The 19,702-nt window shown below is 41.5% G+C and overlaps 1 protein-coding gene across 2 annotated transcripts in view; it reads right to left on the reverse strand.

The window, feature by feature from the left end:
- MTMR9 (myotubularin related protein 9) overlaps positions 1-19,465 on the reverse strand; it is a 73,037-nt gene extending 53,572 nt beyond the window's left edge. Inside the window, exon 1 of one of the 2 annotated variants that reach the window (XM_027548998.1) lies at positions 18,296-19,458. In XM_027548998.1, the coding sequence (XP_027404799.1) occupies positions 18,296-18,477 (182 nt within the window). In that variant the 5' untranslated portion in view covers positions 18,478-19,458. Of the gene's footprint in view, positions 1-18,295 lie in introns of both variants that reach the window. The other variant, XM_027548997.1, reaches the window with a different exon arrangement.
- Positions 19,466-19,702: the final 237 nt, after the last annotated feature.

The raw sequence follows: 19,702 nt of genomic DNA on the forward strand, positions 1-19,702 counted from the left end.
CTCTCTCTCTCTCTCTCTATATATATATATAAAATAATCCAATCAAAATGGGCAGAAGACCTAAACAGACATCTCTCCAAAGAAGACATATTGATAGCTAACAAACACAAGAAAAGATGCTCAACATCACTAATTATTAGAGAAACAGAAATCAAAACTACAATAAGCTATCACACCTCACATCAGCCAAAATGGCCATCTTCAAAAAAATCTACCAACAATACTGCTGGAGAAGGTGTGGAGAAAAGGAACCCCCTTACCGTGTTGGTGGGAATGTAAACTGGCACAGCCACTGTACAGAACAGTATGGAGGCTCCTTAGGAAACTAAATACAGATCCACCATACGACCCACGAATCCCACTATTAGGCATACAGCCTGAGAAGAACATAACCCCCAAAAACGTAAGTATCCCAAGGTTCATGCAGATGCAGCGCTGTTTACAACAGCCAGGACATGGAAGCAACCAAGATGGCCATCGAGAGATAAATGGATAAAGATGATGTGATACAAATAAACAAGGGAACATTACTCAGCCATAAGATGGAATGAAATTGAGTCAGTTCTATTAAGGTGGAGGAACCTAGAGCCTGTCATACAGAGTGACCCGAGCCAGAAACAGAAGAACAAACACTGTATATTAATGCATATATAGGGAATCTGGAAAAACGGTACTGCTGAACTATCTGCAGGGCAGAGAATGGCCTTGCAGACACAGCCGGGACAGGTAAAGGGGGGGACAAATGGAGAGAGTAGCACTGACGTATATATGCTATCGTGTGTAAAACTAGCCAGCAGGAAGCTGCCCTAAAGCTCAGGGCTGCTCAGCGATGAGCCTGGGTGGGGGGTGGGGTGGGTGAGAGGGGAGGGGAGGGGAGGGGAGGGGAGGGGCGGGGCGGGAGGGTCCAACAGTGAGGGGCACAGGTATACATATGGCTGACTCATGCTGTACAGCAGAAACTAACACAACACTGTAAAGCAATTATATTCCAATAAACAAAATAATAAATACAAAACAAACAAACAATAAAATTCACATGGAGGAATTCTCTGGTGGCCAGTGGTCAGGATGTTGTGCCTTCAATGCAGCAAGTGCAGGTTGAATCCCCGGTTGGGGAACTAAGATCCTACCAGCTGCACTGCGTACCCAAAAATAAATAAGTAAATTTAAAAAAATCCACAAGGAAATGCAAATGACTTCAAATAACCAAAACAAGTATGAGTAAGAACAGAACTGGATATCTAACACTGTATAATTTAAAGATCCTTTAACATTGTGGCAGCAATGGCATCAAACAGACCAACACAATAGAGAAGAAAGTCTAGGAATATATTCACTCACATATGGACAAAGGAGTGCAAAACAATTCACTGGAGAAAGGGCAGACTTTTCACGAAATGGTGCCACAACAGTGAGATAGCTATACAGAAAAAACGACTTTGGATCTTTATAAATCCATACACAAAACCGACTAAAAATGGATCATATATCCAAAACCCTAAAACTATAAAACTTCTAAAAGAAAACATGGAGAAAATCTTTGTGACCTTTGGTTAGGCAAAGATTTCTTAGGTAAGATATCGTGAGCCCAGTCTACAAAAGAACTACAAATTGTATGTCTTTAAATGTTTGCTCTCTGAAAGACACAGTTAAAGAGAATAAAAAGACAAACCACAGATTGAGAGAAAACATTTGTGAATCTTGTATTTGATAAAGGACTTGTACCACAATACACTTAAAAACAAACAGAAACCTTATAACTCAGTAAAAGCAAAGGACTCTGGAAGATAGTAGAATCAGAAGAAGTAAGAATCTCTCTTCCCACCTGCTAACAATTGCACTGCCAGAATCTGTCTGATATAACTACTTTGGAACTCTCATGTCTATTAAACTTCTAGGGAAAGACTGGGATAATAAATTGCAGTTCAGTTCAGTTCAGTCGCTCAGTCACGTCCGACTCTTTGGGACCCCATGAATTGCAGCACGCCAGGCCTCCCTGTCCATCACCAACTCCCAGAGTTCACTCACACTCACGTCCATCGAGTCAGTGATGCCATCCAGCCATCTCATCCTCTGTTGTTCCCTTCTCCTCCAGCCCCGAATCCCTCCCAGCATCAGAGTCTTTTCCAATGAGTCAACTCTTTGCATGAGGTGGCCAAAGTACTGGAATTTCAGCTTTAGCATCATTCCTTCCGAAGAATCCCAGGGCTGATCTCCTTCAGAATGGACTGGTTGGATCTCCTTGCTGTCCAAGGGACTCTCAAGAGTCTTCTCTAACACTACAGTTCAAAAGCATCAATTCTTCGGCGCTCAGCCTTCTTCACAGTCCAACTCTCACATCCATACATGACCACAGGAAAAACCATAGCCTTGACTAGACGAACCTTTGTTGGCAAAGTAATGTCTCTGCTTTTGAATATGCTATCTAGGTTGGTCATAACTTTCCTTCCAAAGAGTAAGCATCTTTTAATTTCATGGCTGCAGTCACCATCTGCAGTGACTCTGGAGCCCTCCAAAATAAAGGCTGACACTGTTTCCACTGTTTCCCCATTTATTTGCCATGAAGTGATGGGATCAGATGCCATGATCTTCATTTTCTGAATGTTGAGTTTTAAGCCAACTTTTTCATTCTCCACTTTCACTTTCATCAAGAGGCTTTTGAGTTCCTCTTCACTTTCTGCCTTAAGGGTGGTGTCATCTGCATATCTGATATTATTGATATTTCTCCTGGCAATCTTGATTCCAGTTTGTGTTTCTTCCAGTCCAGCGTTTCTCATGATGTACTCTGCACATAAGTTAAATAAGCAGGGTGACAATATACAGCCTTGACGTACTCCTTTTCCTATTTGGAACCAGTCTGTTGTTTCATGTCCAGTTCTAACTGTTGCTTCCTGACCTGCATACAAATTTCTCAAAAGGCAGGTCAGGTGGTGTGGTATTCCCATCTCTTGAAGAATTTTCCACAGTTTATTGTGATCCACACAGTCAAAGGCTTTGGCATAGTCAATAAAGCAGAAATAGATGTTTTTCTGGAACTCTCTTGCTTTTTCCATGATCCAGTGGATGTTGGCAATTTGATCTCTGGTTCCTCTGCCTTTTCTAAAACCAGCTTGAACATCTGGAAGTTCACAGTTCATGTATTGCTGAAGCCTGGCTTGGAGAATTTTGAGCATTACTTTACTAGCGTGTGAGATGAGTGCAATTGTGAGGTAGTTTGAGCATTCTTTGGCATTTCCTGTCTTTGGGATTGGAATGAAAACTAACCTTTTCCAGTCCTGTGGCCACTGCTGAGTTTTCAAATTTGCTGGCATATTGAGTGCAGCACTTTCACAGCATCATCTTTCAGGATTTGGAATAGCTCAACTGGAATTCCATCACCTCCACTAGCTTTGTTCATAGTGATGCTTTCAAGGCCCACTTGACTTCACATTCCAGGATGTCTGGCTCTAGGTCAGTGATCACACCATCGTGATTATCTGGGTCGTGAAGATCTTTTTTGTACAGTTCTTCTGTGTATTCTTGCCATCTCTTCTTAATATCTTCTGCTTCTGTTAGGTCCATACCATTTCTGTCCTTTATTGAGCCTATCTTTGCATGAAATGTTCCCTCGGTATCTCTAATTTTCTTGAAGAGATCTCCAGTCTTTCCCATTCTGTTGTTTTCCTCTATTTCTTTGCACTGATCGCTGAAGAAGGCTTTCTTATCTCTTCTTGCTATTCTTTGGAACTCTGCATTCAGATGCTTATATCTTTCCTTTGCTCCTTTGCTTTTTGCTTCTCTTCTTTTCACAGCTATTTGTAAGGCCTCCCCAGACAGCCATTTTGCTTTTTTGCATTTCTTTTCCACGGGGATGGTCTTGATCCCTGTCTCCTGTACAATGTAGTTTTGGATAAATTCAGCTCTTAACAAAAGAGCAGCTACCCATTCCCAGCCCTACCCAAGTGGCAGGCAGCTGTGTACATTTTCCTAGAGCAACACTTTATAGGAGCCAAGATGGGAAGAGAGGACCCTGTTCTTCAAACACCAAAGATCTGTGCTATGATCGGTTATTGCTGATTCTGATCACAGAGGTGCAAAGAGGCAGGCAGCCACTGTTGTTGCAGTTTCTGCCATTGTTGTAAGCTGCCCCCACCTCCAATCGATGACTTCCAGTGGATTTAGACAGTCGGCTCTGTCCTCACTTCTCTTCATTCTTCACTTTCCTCTTTCAGGAACCAGACATTAAAGATCGGGACATTCGAAAACTACAGTACATTTAGGGAAAATTAAGAAGTAACTGTGACTGAACAAACCCAGGCTCAGAAAAGACCTGAGAAAATCTTAACTTTATACCTCAGGCTGATCTTTGGCATAGAGACATCCCGTAACAGTCAAAAAAACAAAAACAGTAAACAAGAGAAACCCCCCAAAACAAAAAACATCAAATCCCAAGGAAGAGGGAAAATCTGATCTCCAGAGTTACCACATTATTAGGTTCAAATGTCCAGTGTTGAGCAGAAGAAAAAAAAAATCACAAAGCAGAGAAATAAACAGGAGAGCACAGCTCGTTCAAAAGGTAAATATAAATCAACAGAAACTGTCTCTGAAAAAGACTTGATGGAACATGATGTATTAGACAAAGACTAAAATAACAGTCTTAAAGATGCTCAAAAAGCTAGAGGAAAATGTGGGTAAAGTCAAGAATATAATGTGTGAACAAAACGGAAACATTGATAAAGAGATAGAAAACCTAAAAAGAAACCAAAAAATTCTGGAGCTTAAAAGTTTTAAGAACTGAAATGAAAAGTTCACAAGAGGGATTCAAAAGCAGATTCCCAAGAGGCAGAAGACAAAAACTAGCAAACTTGAAGATTAGAAGACAAGACAATGGAAATCACCAAGTGTGAAGAACAGAAAGAAAAAAGATTAAAGAAAAATGAACAGAACCTAAGGGACCTATGAGATACCAACAGGCCGACCAACACACACATAGTGGGAGTCACAGAGAGAAAAGTCAGAGAAGGGCAGAGAGAACATCTGCAAAACAATGGCTGAAAATTTCTCAAATCTGATGAAAGACGTGAATATAAACAAGAAGCTCAATGCAGTCCAAGTAAGATTAACTCAGACCCACAACAAGAACTCAAGAACTTGGGACCCAGAAGACAGTTGGCTGATATATTCAAAGTGTTAAAGGAAAAACTGTCAACTACATATCTGATAGCCTGCAAAACTGTCCTTCAAAAGTGAGGGAGAAGTTAAGGCATTCCCAGATAAAGAAAAGCTGTGGGAGTCTCTGACCACCAGACTTGCTCTACAAGAAACGCTCATGGGAGTCTGGCAAAGTGAGATGAAAGGGCACCAGGCAGTACCTTGAAGCTGTATGAAGAAATAAGGTTTCCAAAGGTAAATACATGGGCAGTTATAAAGGCAGTATTACTCTCACTACGGCCTGTAACTGCACGTTTTATTTTATACAGATTTAAGAGACTAATAACATTTTAAAGAAATAGATTACACCCTCAGGCTCAAAGCATAAAGATATAACTTTATGACATCCATGGAAAGGGATGGGGACAGAGCTATAAAGGAGTAGACTTTTTGTATTTTTTGAAGTGAAGTTGGTATAGATTCAAATTAAGAGTATTTTAACTGTAGGATGTTAAATTTATTCCCCATGGTGACCATAAAGAAAACAGCTACAGAATAAACACAAAAGTAAATGAAAACATTTTAAACATTTCATCACCATAAAATCAACTATACACAATAAAAGGCATTAACGTAGGAGATGAGGAACCAAAAAAGCTTTAAGGCATATACAGAAGAAATAGCACAATGACAAATAATTAACCTAAATACAAGAGGATTAAACTCTTCAATGAAAAGACAGATATTGACAGAATGGATAAAAACATATGATCCAACTATATATTCTCATATGAGACACATGTGTGATCCAAAGATATAGACAAGCTGAAATTGAAGGGATGGTGGAAAAAGATATTCCAAGCAAACAACAACCAAAGACAGCAAGGAAAGATTTTACTAATATTAGAAAGAATAGTTTACACATAAAAAGTGATTATAAGAGACAAGGGACATTATCTACTAATAAAAGGTTCAATACAACAGGAAAGTATAACAATTATAAACATCTACACATCCAATGAAAATCGAATCTATGAAGCAAAATCTGACAGAAGTAAATGGAGAAGTAGTTCTACAATAATAGATACCTTAATACCTCACAATAATGGACAGAACAAACAGATATATATAAGGAAACAGAGGATTTAATACAATGAACTAACTTTAAACTAACTAGACCTAGCAGATATACACATGCTACCCAACAGGACACACACACACACACACACAGAAAATTTTCCAGGACAGACTGTATATTAGGCCACAAATCAAGTCTCAAGATATTGAAAAAGACAGATATGGGGGCTTTCCTGGCAGTCCAATGGTTAAGACTTTGTCCTTCCATTGCAGGGGGCAGGGGTTCAATCCCTGGTGGGGGAACTAAGATCCTGCATGCCACAGAGCATGGTCAAAAAAAAGGTAGACATTATACAAAGTGTCTTCTCTGACCATACGGGATGAACTCAGAAATCAGTAACAAAACCCAAGCCTCAGTAAATTTAAGAAAACTGAAATCATATCAAGCATCTTTCCCAACCACAATGCTATGAGATTAGGTATCGATTACAGAAAAAAAAAAAAAAAAAAACTGTAAAAAAAACAAACAAACATATGAAGCCTAAACAATATCCTTGTAAATAACCAAGAGATCACTGATGAAATCAAAGAGGAAATAAAAAAGTACTGAGAAACAAATGACAACAAAAACACGACGACCCAAAACCTATGGGCTGCAGGAAAAGCAGTTTTAAGAGCGAATTTTATAGAATACAACCCTACCTCAATAAAAATATCAAATAAACATCCTTACACCTAAAGCAATCAGAAAAGGAAGAACCCCCCTCAAAAAATAGTAGAAGGAAAGAAATCACAAAGATTATGGCAGAAATAAATGGAAAAGAAATGAAGAAAACAATAGCAAAGATCAATAAAACTGAAAGCTGTTTTTCTGAGAAGATAAAATAGATAAACCATCAGCTAGACACCTTAAGAAAAAAAGCAATAAGACTCAAATCAGTAAACTTAGAAATATGAAAAAGGAGACTACAACTGACACTGCAAAATACAAAGCCTCCTAAGAGACTACTTTGAGCAATCATATGCCAACATGGACAACTTGGAAGAAGTGTATAAATTCTTAGAAAAGTACAACCTTCTAAGACTGAACCAGAAAGAGAAAATATGAACAGATCAGTCATAAGCACTGAAATCAAAACTATGATCAGGACATCCCTGGTGGTCCAAGGGTTAAGACTCGCACTCCCAATGCAGGCAGCCAGGGGTTTGATCCCTTATCAAGAACTGGATCCCACATGCTGCAACTAAGATGCAACTGAGGCAAATTAATAATTAAAAAAAAACTATGACGAAAAATCTTCCAACAAACAAAAGCACAAGGCCAGATTGCTTCCCAGGAGAATTCTCTTACTATCAAACATTTAAAGAACAGCTAACACCTATCTTTCTTAAACTCTTCCCAAAAACTGCAGACAAAAGAAAACTTCCAAACTCATTCTAGTAGGCCACCATTCCCCTGATACAGAAACCAAAGATATCACACACAAAAAAGAAAATTACAGGCCAATATCACTGATGAACACAGATGCAAAAATTTTCAACAAAATTCTAGCAAACAGAATCCAACATCACATTAAAAAGGATCATACACCATGATCAAGTGGGGTTTATCTCAGGGTTGCAAGGATTCTTCAATACACATGAATCAATCCAAGTGACATACTATATTAACAAACTGAAAGATAAAAACCATATGATAATATTTTGATAGATGCAGGGAAAGACATTAAAATTAAAACCATTAATTAAATACCCAGTTACGATTAAAACTCTCTAGAAAGTGGGCATAGAGGGCGTCTACCTCAACATAACAAAGGCCATATACAACAAATCCACAGCAAACAATGGTGAAAAACTGAGAGCATTTTCCTTAAGATGAGGAAAGACAAAAGAGTGCAGCTTCTTGCCACTATTATCACATAGTCTTGGAAGTCCTAGCCATGGAAATCAAAGAGAAATGAAAAGAATACAAACTGAAAAAGAAGTAAAACTGTCATTGTTTGCAAATGACATGATACTATACAAAGAAAATCGTAAAGATGCCACCAGAAAACTACTAGAGCTAATCAACGAATTTAATACAGTCACAGGATACAAAATTGATACATAGAAATCCCTTGCATTCTTATACACTAACAATGAAAGCTCACAAAGAGAAATTAAGGAAACAACCCCATTTATTATTGCAACAAAAAGAATAAAATATCTAGGAATAAACCTACCTAAGGAAAAGAGATGCAAAAAACCAAAATGGCTGTCTGGGGAGGCCTTACAAATAGCTGTGAAAGGAAGAGAAGCGAAAAGCAAAGGAGCAAAGGAAAGATATAAACATCTGAATGCAGAGTTCCAAAGAATACCAAGAAGAGATAAGAAAGCCTTCTTCAGCGATCAATGCAAAGAAATAGAGGAAAACAACAGAATAGGAAAGACTAGAGATCTCTTCAAGAAAATCAGAGATACCAAAGGAACATTTCATGCAAAGATAGGCTTGATAAAGGACAGAAATGGTATGGACCTAACAGAAGCAGAAGATATTAAGAAGAGATGGCAAGAATACACAGAAGAACTGTACAAAAAAAGATCTTCACGACCCAGATAATCACGATGGTGTGATCACTGACCTAGAGCCAGACATCCTGGAATGTGAAGTCAAGTGGGCCTTGGAAAGCATCACTATGAACAAAGCTAGTGGAGGTGATGGAATTCCAGTTGAGCTATTTCAAATCGTGAAAGATGATGCTGTGAAAGTGCTGTATTCAATATGCCAGCAAATTTGGAAAACTCAGCAGTGGCCACAGGACTGTTTGAAAAGGTCAGTTTTCATTCCAATCCCAAAGAAAGGCGATGCCAAAGAATGCTCAAACTACCTCACAATTGCACTCATCTCACACGCTAGTAAAGTAATGCTCAAAATTCTCCAAGGCAGGTTTCAGCAATACATGAACTGTGAACTTCCAGATGTTCAAGCTGGTTTTAGAAAAGGCAGAGGAACCAGAGATCAAATTGCCAACATCCGCTGGATCATGGAAAAAGCAAGAGAGTTCCAGAAAAACATCTATTTCTGCTTTATTGACTATGCCAAAGCCTTTGACTGTGTGGATCACAGCAAACTGTGGAAAATTCTTAAACAGATGGCAATACCAGACCACCTGACCTGTCTCTTGAAAAATTTGTATGCAGGTCAGGAAGCAACAGTTAGAACTGGACATGGAACAACAGACTGGTTCCAAATAGGAAAAGGAGTACGTCAAGGCTGTATATTGTCACCCTGTTTATTTAACTTATATGCAGAGTACATCATGAGAAACGCTGGACTGGAAGAAACACAAGCTGGAATCAAGACTGCCGGGAGAAATATCAATAATATCAGATATGCAGATGACACCACCCTTATGGCAGAAAGTGAAGAGGAACTCAAAAGCCTCTTGATGAAGGTGAAAGTGGAGAGTGAAAAAGTTGGCTTAAAACTCAACATTCAGAAAATGAAGATCATGGCATCTGGTCCCATCACTTCACGGGAAATAGATGGGGAAACAGTGGAAACAGTGTCAGACTTTATTTTTCTGGGCTCGAAAATCACTGCAGATGGTGATTGCAGCCATGAAATTAAAAGACGATTACTCCTTGGAAGGAAAGTTATGACCAACCTAGATAGATATCTAGATAGATATTGAAAAGCAGAGACATTACTTTGCCAACAAAGGTTCGTCTAGTCAAGGCTATGGTTTTTCCTGTGGTCATGTATGGATGTGAGAGTTGGACTGTGAAGAAGGCTGAGCGCCGAAGAATTGATGCTTTTGAATTGTGGTGTTGGAGAAGACTCTTGAGAGTCCCTTGGACTGCAAGGAGATCCAACCAGTCCATCCTAAAGGAGATCAGCCCTGGGATTTCTCTGGAAGGAAAGATGCTAAAGCTGAAACTCCAGTATTTTGGCCACCTCATGCGAAGAGTTGACTCATTGGAAAAGACTCTGATGCTGGGAGGGATTGGGGGCAATAGGAGAAGGGGATGACAGAGGATGAGATGGCTGGATGGCATCACTGACTCTATGGACATGAGTCTGAGTGAACTCTGGGAGTTGGTGATGGACAGGGAGGGCTGGCGTGCTGCGATTCATGGGGTCACAAAGAGTTGGACACGACTGAGCGACTGATCTGATCTGATCTGATCTGAAGGAGACAAAAGCCTGTACACAAAAAAGTATAAGACACTCATGAAAGAAATCAAAGATGACACAAACAGATGGAGACACAGCACATGTTCTTGCATTAGAAGAATAATGTGAAAATAACTATACTACTCAAAGCAATCTACACATTCAATTCAATCACTATCAAATTACCAATGGTATTTTTCACAGATCTAGAACAGAAAATTTTACAGTTTGTATGGAAACCCTGAAGAGCCAAAGCAATCTTGAGAGAGAAAAACAGAGCTGGAGTAATCAAGCTTGCTGACTTCAGACTATACTACAAAGCTATAGCAATCAACAGAGTATAGTAATAGCACAAAAACGGAAATATCAGTGTAGATAAATAGGAAGCCCAGAGATAAACCCATGCACCTATGGGCACCTTATCTTTGACAAAGGAGGCAAAAATATACAATGGAGGAAAGACCTTCTCTTCAATAAATGGTGTTGGGAAAACTGGACAGCTAGATGTAAAAGAATGAAATGAGAACACTTTCTAAAACCCTACTCAAAAATAAAATCAAAACGGATTAAAGAACTAAATGTAAGGCCAGACACTAAAACTCTAAAGGAAAACTCTAAACTCTAAAACACTAAAACTCTAAAACTCTTAGAGGAAAAAAAAAGGCAGAACACTCTTTGACATAAATCACAGCAAGATCCCCTTGACACATACCTTCTAGAGTAATGAAAATAAAAACAAAAATAAACAAATAGGATCTAATTAAACTTAAAAGCTTTTGCACAGCAAAGGAAACCATAAATAAGACAAAAAGACAATTCTCAGAATGGGAGAAAATAACTGCAAACAAAGCAACTGACAAAGGCTTAATCCCCAAAATATATAAGCAGCTTATAAAGCTCAGTTTCAAAAAAAACAACCAATAAAAAAATGGACAAAAAATTTAAATAGATGTCTCTTCAAAGAAGACATATAGATGGCCAACAAACACATGAAAAGATGCTCAGCATCACTCATTATTAGAGAAAAGCAAATCAAAACTGTAATGAGGTATTACCACAGACCAGTGAGAATGGCCATTATCAAAAAATCTACTAACCATAAATGGGGAGGATGTAGATGCCCTGTTGATGGGAATGTAAATTGATAAAACCACTATGGAAAACAGTATGGAGGTTCTTTAAGAAACTAGGAATAAAACTACCATATGACCCAGCAATCCCACTACTGGGCATATACCCTGAGAAAATCATAATTCAAAAAAACACACGTACCCCAGTGTCCACTGCAGCACTATGTGCAATAGTGGGACCCAGAAGCAACCTAGACGTCCACCAACAGGGCAATGCACCAAGACGTGTGCATATGTGCAGTGGGGTGTTACTCAGCCATCAAAAGGAACAGAACTGGGTCATTCGTAGTGATGCGGATGAGCCTAGAGTCTGTCATACTGAGTGAAGCAGGTCAGAAAAGAGAAAAACAAATTCTGCATGTTAATGCATATCTGCAGAATCTAGAAAAATGGTACCTATTCGCAGGCAGGGATAGAGATGCTGATGTAGAGACTGAAGATTTGGACACAGCAGGGGGAAAGAGAAGGTGGGACAAACTGAGAGTCCAACCGACACACGTGCCGCCAGTGCAGAGCAGACAGCTGGTAGGAAGCCGCCCGAAACACAAGGGGCTCAGCTTGGTGCACTTCGAGACCTAGAGGCTAGGGTGGGGGCGGAGGAAGACTCAAGAGGTAGGGGACACACAGATGCTTATAGCTGCAATTCATGGGGTCGCAAAGAGTCGGACACGACTGGGCGAATGAACTGAACTGATAGCTGATTTATGTTGTTGTTCAGCAGTAATTAACACAATATTGTAAAGCAATTATACTCCAATTCAAAACTCTCAAATTGTGAAAAATAATACATTTTTAAATAACCAACAGAGCAAAGAACAAATCACAAGGGAAATTATAAAGTACAGACAGAAATGTGAAAACAAAAACACAATATTACAAAACTTATGGGATGAAGCCAAAGCTTATATATTACATATACTTATATGCATAAAGGCACATGATGTATGAAAAAATCAGTCAAGGATAGGTTGTTAGATGATGGTTTTAGGAAAACTGGCTTGCTGGATGGAGGAAAAACACAAAGTTGGATCCTTATCACACTTGAAATGAATATAGAATCCAAATGGATTAAAGATCTAAAAATGAAGGGTAAAACTATAAAGCTAATACGGAAGAAAATCTAGGAGAATATCCTAGTAATCCTGAAATAAGGAAGGACTTAAGTAACACTTAGAAAGCACAAACCACAAAATATTGAAAAATTTTGCATCAAAATCAAAGACTTGTCTTTAACAAAGGGCACCACCCAAGAGTCAACAAATGGGTGAGATATGTGGAGAGGATATTTGTAATGTCTAAGTGAAAAATTAATATCTACAGAATATATAAGGAACTGGCTGGAAAAAAAAAAAAAAAGAAAACCCAGTTTTTAAAACTGGGCCAAGGAAATTCACAGGCAGTCCACAGAAAGGCAAAAATAATTTAATGATTTGCTAACAAATCATTGCCCTTCTACAATCTATTTTCTGCCAGCAACCAGAATCATCTTCTAGAAGTCCATCAACTGCTACACTTTCAAGGTTTCAGCTCTCCAAGGCTCCCCATGAAAACCATCCCAGCGGGCGTATCAGGCCCTGCACAACCTGGCCGCTGCTGATCCCGCCAACCACAGTTTCTGCGGTCTCCCTGTGCGCACTGCCCTCCTGCCACACTGGCCTTCCTTCTTCCTCCGACATGCCAGCCATGCTCCTGTCTCAAGTCTCTGCATGCACACTCTACTAAGAAATACTTACTCACTGGTAATGAGAGAAGCACAAATTAAAACAAAAGAGAAACCATTTCCCAGTCATCATATTGGCAAAAACTTGAAGAACAACAATACCAAATGTTGGTAGGAACACGGTAGAAATAAGAATCATGGTGGGAGAACAAAGTGGAACAGGCATTTTGGAGAGCCATCTGGCATCCTCTGTGAGGTCACCCGCGCATCAGCTTTCTGGCTGAGCCCACCCTAGGCAGGTCTCAGGGAAACTCAGCTGAAGACTCTAAAGGGACCTGAGTGAGGACGTTTACCAGAGCTGTCAGACTGTAGGGAGCTGGAGATTAGCTAGGGGTGAGGTAAGTGAACCACCGCAGGCATGCTGGATGGCGGGCTACATCCGTGGGGTCACAGTCAGACACAACTGAGCACAGCACAGCACAAGCACTCTGGCATTTAACACTGCGATCAGAAGCAGTGAGACAGGTGTACATACAGCAATATGAAGAGAACTTGGAAAAAGAGTAGAGTTAAAATGCTGAGAAACAGAACAAGATCCTACTAATCCTACTTCGGTAAATTAAACTCACATACGCACATGTGTGCACACCTACCCACAACAGTGCCCTACAGTTTATAGTGATATGTGTATCTGAGGGCAAGTTGCAACACTTGACATAGTTGCCTGTGGTGCTCGAGGACAAGGTGGAAAGAGAGAAAATTAGGGCAGAAGAAGACCAACAAAAACAAAAAGACTTTGTAATGAGCCAATCATGAAAATGACGAGTCATCAACCGAGTAGGAGTAACTCAACTTTCTACCATAAAAATAAAAGATAACTATAACTGTAAACCTTGTGTACAACCTTGTCTGCGGAAGGGATTAAACAAAATTCTGTGAGCACTGTACACGAACATATTCTACAAGCATGTCAAACGTTCAAATATACTGGATATGAGAGGGGCTTTCTCCCTCGCGTGAAAGCACTGAGGTTCGGGGAGTTAAGCAGTTGGCCAAGGACACCTAACTAATGAGAGGCAGAACTGAAGGAGTCAGTTTCACTCCTGCTCTTCCTCTAGCATCCCATTTACAAATTCACAGCGGCTAAACCTTCGAAATACACCCAGGACTTCCCTGGTGGTCCAGTGGGTAAGAAGCGGCCTTCCACTGCAGGGGACACGGTTTCCACACCTGGTCTGGGGAGATTCCAAGCGCCACAGAGCAACTAACCCTAAGTGCTGCAGCAGCTGAAGCCCGTGTGCCCGAGAGCCCATGCTGCACAACAGGGGGAGCCACAGAGAGGAGGAGCCAGAGCACTGCAACCAGGAGGAGCCAGGGCACCGCAACCAGGAGAAGCCCATGGGCAACAGTGGAGACCCAGTACAGCCCAAAATTAACAAATTAGTTAAAATACACCTCAACCCTGACCACGGTTGATCACACTACTTCTGCTTCCACTCGTAAGTCACCATCATCTTTTGCCTGAAGTACCCAACAGTCTACCTGGGCCTTCTGCTTCCACTCTTGCTCTTCTACCATCCGTTTTCTGCCAATGACCAGAATCATCTTCTAGAATTCTATCAACTGCTACACTTTCTTGCTTTCAGCTCTGCAACGCTTCCCATGAAAACCATCACAGTGGCATCTCAGCCTGCACATGATCTGGCCACTGCTGATGCCTCCAACCACAGCTTCTGTGGTCGCCCAGTGCCCCTCGTGCCCTACCCCGTGCTCACTGCCCTCCTGCCACACTGGCCTCTTTGTTCTTCCTCCCACACGCCAGGCATGCTCCTGTCTCAAGTCTCTGTATTTGCATTCTCTTTGGCTGGAGCTTGGCTGGAACGCGCCTTCCTCCGATATTCAGTACAGGCTTCCTCCCTTCGTTAATTCAAAATCACTTGTCCTCTCGAACACTCCTTCTAAACACACTGCCTCCAGGCATTCTCCATCCTCACATCTTCCTTTTTTTCCTTCCTGGCACTTATTACCTGATGCTGTTACATATTTATTTGTTGATTTATTTGAATGTCCATCTCCTCCCCAGTATACAAGCTCCTCGTCTGTCTCAGCCACCACTGCACATCCACAGCCCAGGCAGCGCTCACCATACAGAAGACACAAGGAAGTAAATAACTCTTTTCTGAAAGCAACAACTCAACAAACTCGGCTCTTACCACCTAGCTCACGCTCTTTCCATTACATCATGCTGCTTCCCAGGTAAAAAGTGTGTACAATCTGTCTTTTCTCTAAGGATTAAAAGGTCCTTATCTTAAACATTCATTTAAGCCCAACCAGGCCCAGCATGTGGTAAATGGTAGGTAAATATGAAATGACAAAACAGAAAACAAACCACAGGTGGTAAATGGTAGGTAAATATGAAATGACAAAACAGAAAACAAACCACAGGAAGAGATAAAAAAGAAAGAAAAGAGTTGATGGCATAGAGAAACTCTAATTTGTATTCTGTGTCACCACTCTCCACTCAGTGGTTAAGTCTTTTATTTCCTAAGTGCCTATCTGCCCATGCCACAGATAGGAGCTTTGATGGAGATAAATATTAACCAAATTCCTGCCCTGGCTTCAAGGAGCTAACACAACATAACTATCAAAACACAAATTTTAACAAATATTTATGAAAGAGGTATAAAGAGCTATAGGATTTCAAGGGGAGGAGGATTACTTTTAGTTGTGTGAAACGGGTGGCAGATTGAAATGGTTAAACTGAATACTGATAGATGAATAACGGCTGGATGATAGCCTGTAAACCTCCTGCAAGGCAAGAGCGATATTTTATTCATCGTGCTGTCTTCAATGTTTTACAAAATGTCGGAAACATAAGGCAGTCAATGAATGTTTAACAAATTTGGGAGGTGCAAGCATTCCAGGCAGAAGGAAGAGCGTCAGTAAAATACAGACATGAGAGAATGCAGGACATGGATGAACCAAAATGGCATTAAAACATGTATAATATCATATAAAAAGAGAAAAAGAAAAATAGGAGAAAAGTCTTTGTGACCTTGGATTAGACAAAGATTTCTTAGTTACAACATCAAAATACCAACCCAGAAAAGAAACATTTGATAAATTGGATTTTATCAAAATTAAGAACATTTGCTCTTTGAAAAGCATTGTGAGAATGCAAACAAAATATCTGCAAATCAAAAATATCTGATAAAGGGCTTGTATGCAGAATGAAGAATTCTCAAAACCCAATACAAAAACAAACTCAAAAAAAAAAAAAAAAAAAGTGAGGACTGACTGGTAAAACAAGTTCAGGAAAGAGAATGGCAAGAACTGAACAGGGAAAAGTAGATTAGGACCGGAACAAGGACTGCCATACACAACAGACTAAGGGGTCTGCCCTGGGGGCTCAGCTATAAAGAACCTGCCTGCAATGCAGGAGATGAGGGCTCCATCCCTGGGTAGGCAAGATCCCAGGAGAAGGAAATGGCAATCCACTCCAGTATTCTTGTCTGAGAAATCTCATGGACAGAGGAGCCTGTGACTACAGTCCACGGGGTTGTAAGAGTCGGACTTGATTAACTAAACCACCACCACCACGAAGGCAAAAAGGGAACACTGAAAACTTTTACACAGGAGAAGGTGATCTCAGGAGTCAAACAGGAGTCTGCTGCTTGAAGATAAATCTATCATCACTTCACTCATATTGTTTAACTTTTCCTATTAGAAATAATTTTCTTTTAAGGCATAACCACTTTGGGAATGTTCTTCACCTCCAAATTCTCCTGAGAGCTAACCAAAAAACTTTTGTCATTCATTTTCACTTTAGTGTAAGTTGGATGACCAAATTACCTTCTGGCTAAAGTACACAAAACCATTGGGGAAATGGTAATTTTGACTACAGATGAACTATAACTTTTAGCCTCTTGAGACACTACCCTGGAAAGAGAGCCTGCGGTGCAAAAAAAAAAAAAAAAAAAAAGTCAATTAATTAATACCTTTGTTTAAGAGCCTATTCTGTTCTTTGCAAAAGCACAGGAGAGTGAAGAAAATAAAACACATTCTAATCTTCCAAAAGACACTTATTCCTTGGAAGGAAAGTTATGACCAACCTAGATAGCATATTCAAAAGCAGAGACATTACTTTGCCAACAAAAGTCTGTCTAGTCAAGGCTATGGTTTTTCCAGTGGTCATGTATGGATGTGAGAGTTGGACTGTGAAGAAAGCTGAGTGCCGAAGAATTAATGCTTTTGAACTGTGGTATTGCAGAAGACTCTTGAGAGTTCCTTGGACTGCAAGGAGATCCAACCAGTCCATTCTAAAGGAGATCAGTCCTGGGTGTTCATTGGAAGGACTGATGTTGAAGCTGAAACTCCAATACTTTGGCCACCTCATGCGAAGAGTTGACTCATTGGAAAAGACCCTGATGCTGGGAGGGATTGGGGGCAGAAGGAGAAAAGGACGACAGAGGATGAGATGGCTGGATGGCATCACCGACTCGATGGACATGAGTTTGAGCTAACTCTGGGTGATGGACAGGGAGGCCTGGCCTGCTGCGATTCATGGGGTCGCAAAGAGTCCGACACGACTGAGCCACTGAACTGAACTGACTGAATCTTCCAAAATGGGAAGTCTTAAATTGATGATCCAGAAGGTAAGAAACAAGGAGAAATATGATAAACTGAACATTTCCGAGAGGAGGGGAGAAGGGTTTGTGGAATTTAGACACTATATACTGAATTTTTTCAGTTTTCCTCAAAAGTTGCAAGTAAAGACTTTGTAATCACATTCACTCACAATTTCATGAACTATGATGGGCAATTAACATTCAAGGAATATGATGGTGCAAGGAAAAGAAATTTAAAATGAAAACGTTGCAAATCCATCCAAACAGTGTTATGTACCAAAAGTGATAATCACGGTAACAACCATACGGTAACCCAATCAGACTGAATGGAAACCCGATATCTCAACTGGATGGTTTCAGCTTTCTAAAACTCAAACCCTCAGTCTAGGCCAGAGCGAGGGTCGTTCTGCTGACTGGTTGGGCGAGGGGACACAAGGAAAACGCTAGGACGGGTTTCCGCAGACAAGCATCTGAGTTGCGCGCAGAACAGGGGATGGATGGGACCAGCACTCACCTCTTGTCGATGGCGTCAATGTTTGAATGGAGAAGCCACAGCTCCTCTGTGTTGTCCTGCCGGGAGGAGAGGATCAGGTGGTGGCCAGTCAGACACAAGGTCCCCTCGACGGCCGGATAGAAAGGTCGGTGCAGCACCACATTATCCACCCGAGGGGTCTTGATCAGCTCAGCAAATTCCATGTTCTCCAGCGGCCGGAGCCAGGGGACTGCGGAGTCCCAGAGGTGCAAAACGGTTCCACCGCTCCTGGGCTGAAGACACTGATCCCGCGCCCAGCAGGCAGTAGGGGCGGGACCCGGGATCGGAGGCCGCGCCCCGCCCCGGGCTGGGGTGGGCGCGGCGAGGCCTCTGGCCACTGTCACTGGCCTGGGGAAGGCCCAGGCTGGGCCAGGCTGGGCGCTTCTCCCGCACCTCTAAGTAACCTCAGGCCCAGGACTTGGGCAAAAAGAACGCTCTGCGACAGGTCCAGCCGCTGCCGCCTCCACCTTGAGATCTGGCTTCGGGTAGCCAGGCTGAAAGAAGGAGAAGGCCGCCCAGGGGCACTTTCCAAGTCCAAGACGCTAAGGACTCCTGGCGGAAGTAGCTACTCACAGCGGGAACTTATAGCAACTCCGGGCGGAAGCGACGGACTGAAAACAGGAAAGACGGGACAGTCCGACCCAGAAATTGGTCCCCACCTAGGTGCGAAGAGAATGTCTCCGGAAGGACAGGAGGAGTCGAATATTTGTGTTCCTACCAGAAAAAGCTCTGCCTGCATGCCCACTGCTGCGCCTGCTACTCCTACAAATATTCCATAGGAGAAAATGCAGGAGAAAAAGGAACGACGAGAAGAGGTCCCTGACCTGCCTGCCTCCACTTGAGCAGTAATCCCTATTCGGCGAGTGGGATTGCCGTAAATTTTGGCGATTTTCATACTTTCGCCGTGAAGAGAGAACATTTGGGATCGAAGGCGGTGACTGTGACCACAAAGAAGGGACCAGACGTAAAGGAGGAGCCGGCTGGACACGCACAATCACAGAGGGCGAGCGCGAAAGTGCTGTGACCTTGAACAAGAAAGAGGAAAAGCATACAAACGCCTATGAGAACACCTAGATAAAAATATATAAAATGCTCAGAAAAGGAAGTGATTAATCCTCAATTCAGTTCAGTCGCTCAGTCGTGTCCGACTCTTTGCGACCGCATGGGCTGCAGCACGCCAGGCCTCCCTGTCCATCACCAACTCCCGGAGTTTACTCAAACTCATGTCCATTGAGTCCGTGATGCCATCCAACCGTCTCATCCTCTGTCGTCCCCTTCTCCTCCTGCCTTCAATCTTTCCCAGCATCAGGGTCTTTTCAAATGAGTCAGCTCTTCTCATGAGGTGGCCAAAGTATTGCAGTTTCAGCTTCAACATCATTCCTTCCAAAG

This window comes from Bos indicus x Bos taurus, chromosome 8, assembly GCF_003369695.1.
Source record: "Bos indicus x Bos taurus breed Angus x Brahman F1 hybrid chromosome 8, Bos_hybrid_MaternalHap_v2.0, whole genome shotgun sequence".
Classification (NCBI taxonomy): Eukaryota; Metazoa; Chordata; class Mammalia; order Artiodactyla; family Bovidae; genus Bos; species Bos indicus x Bos taurus.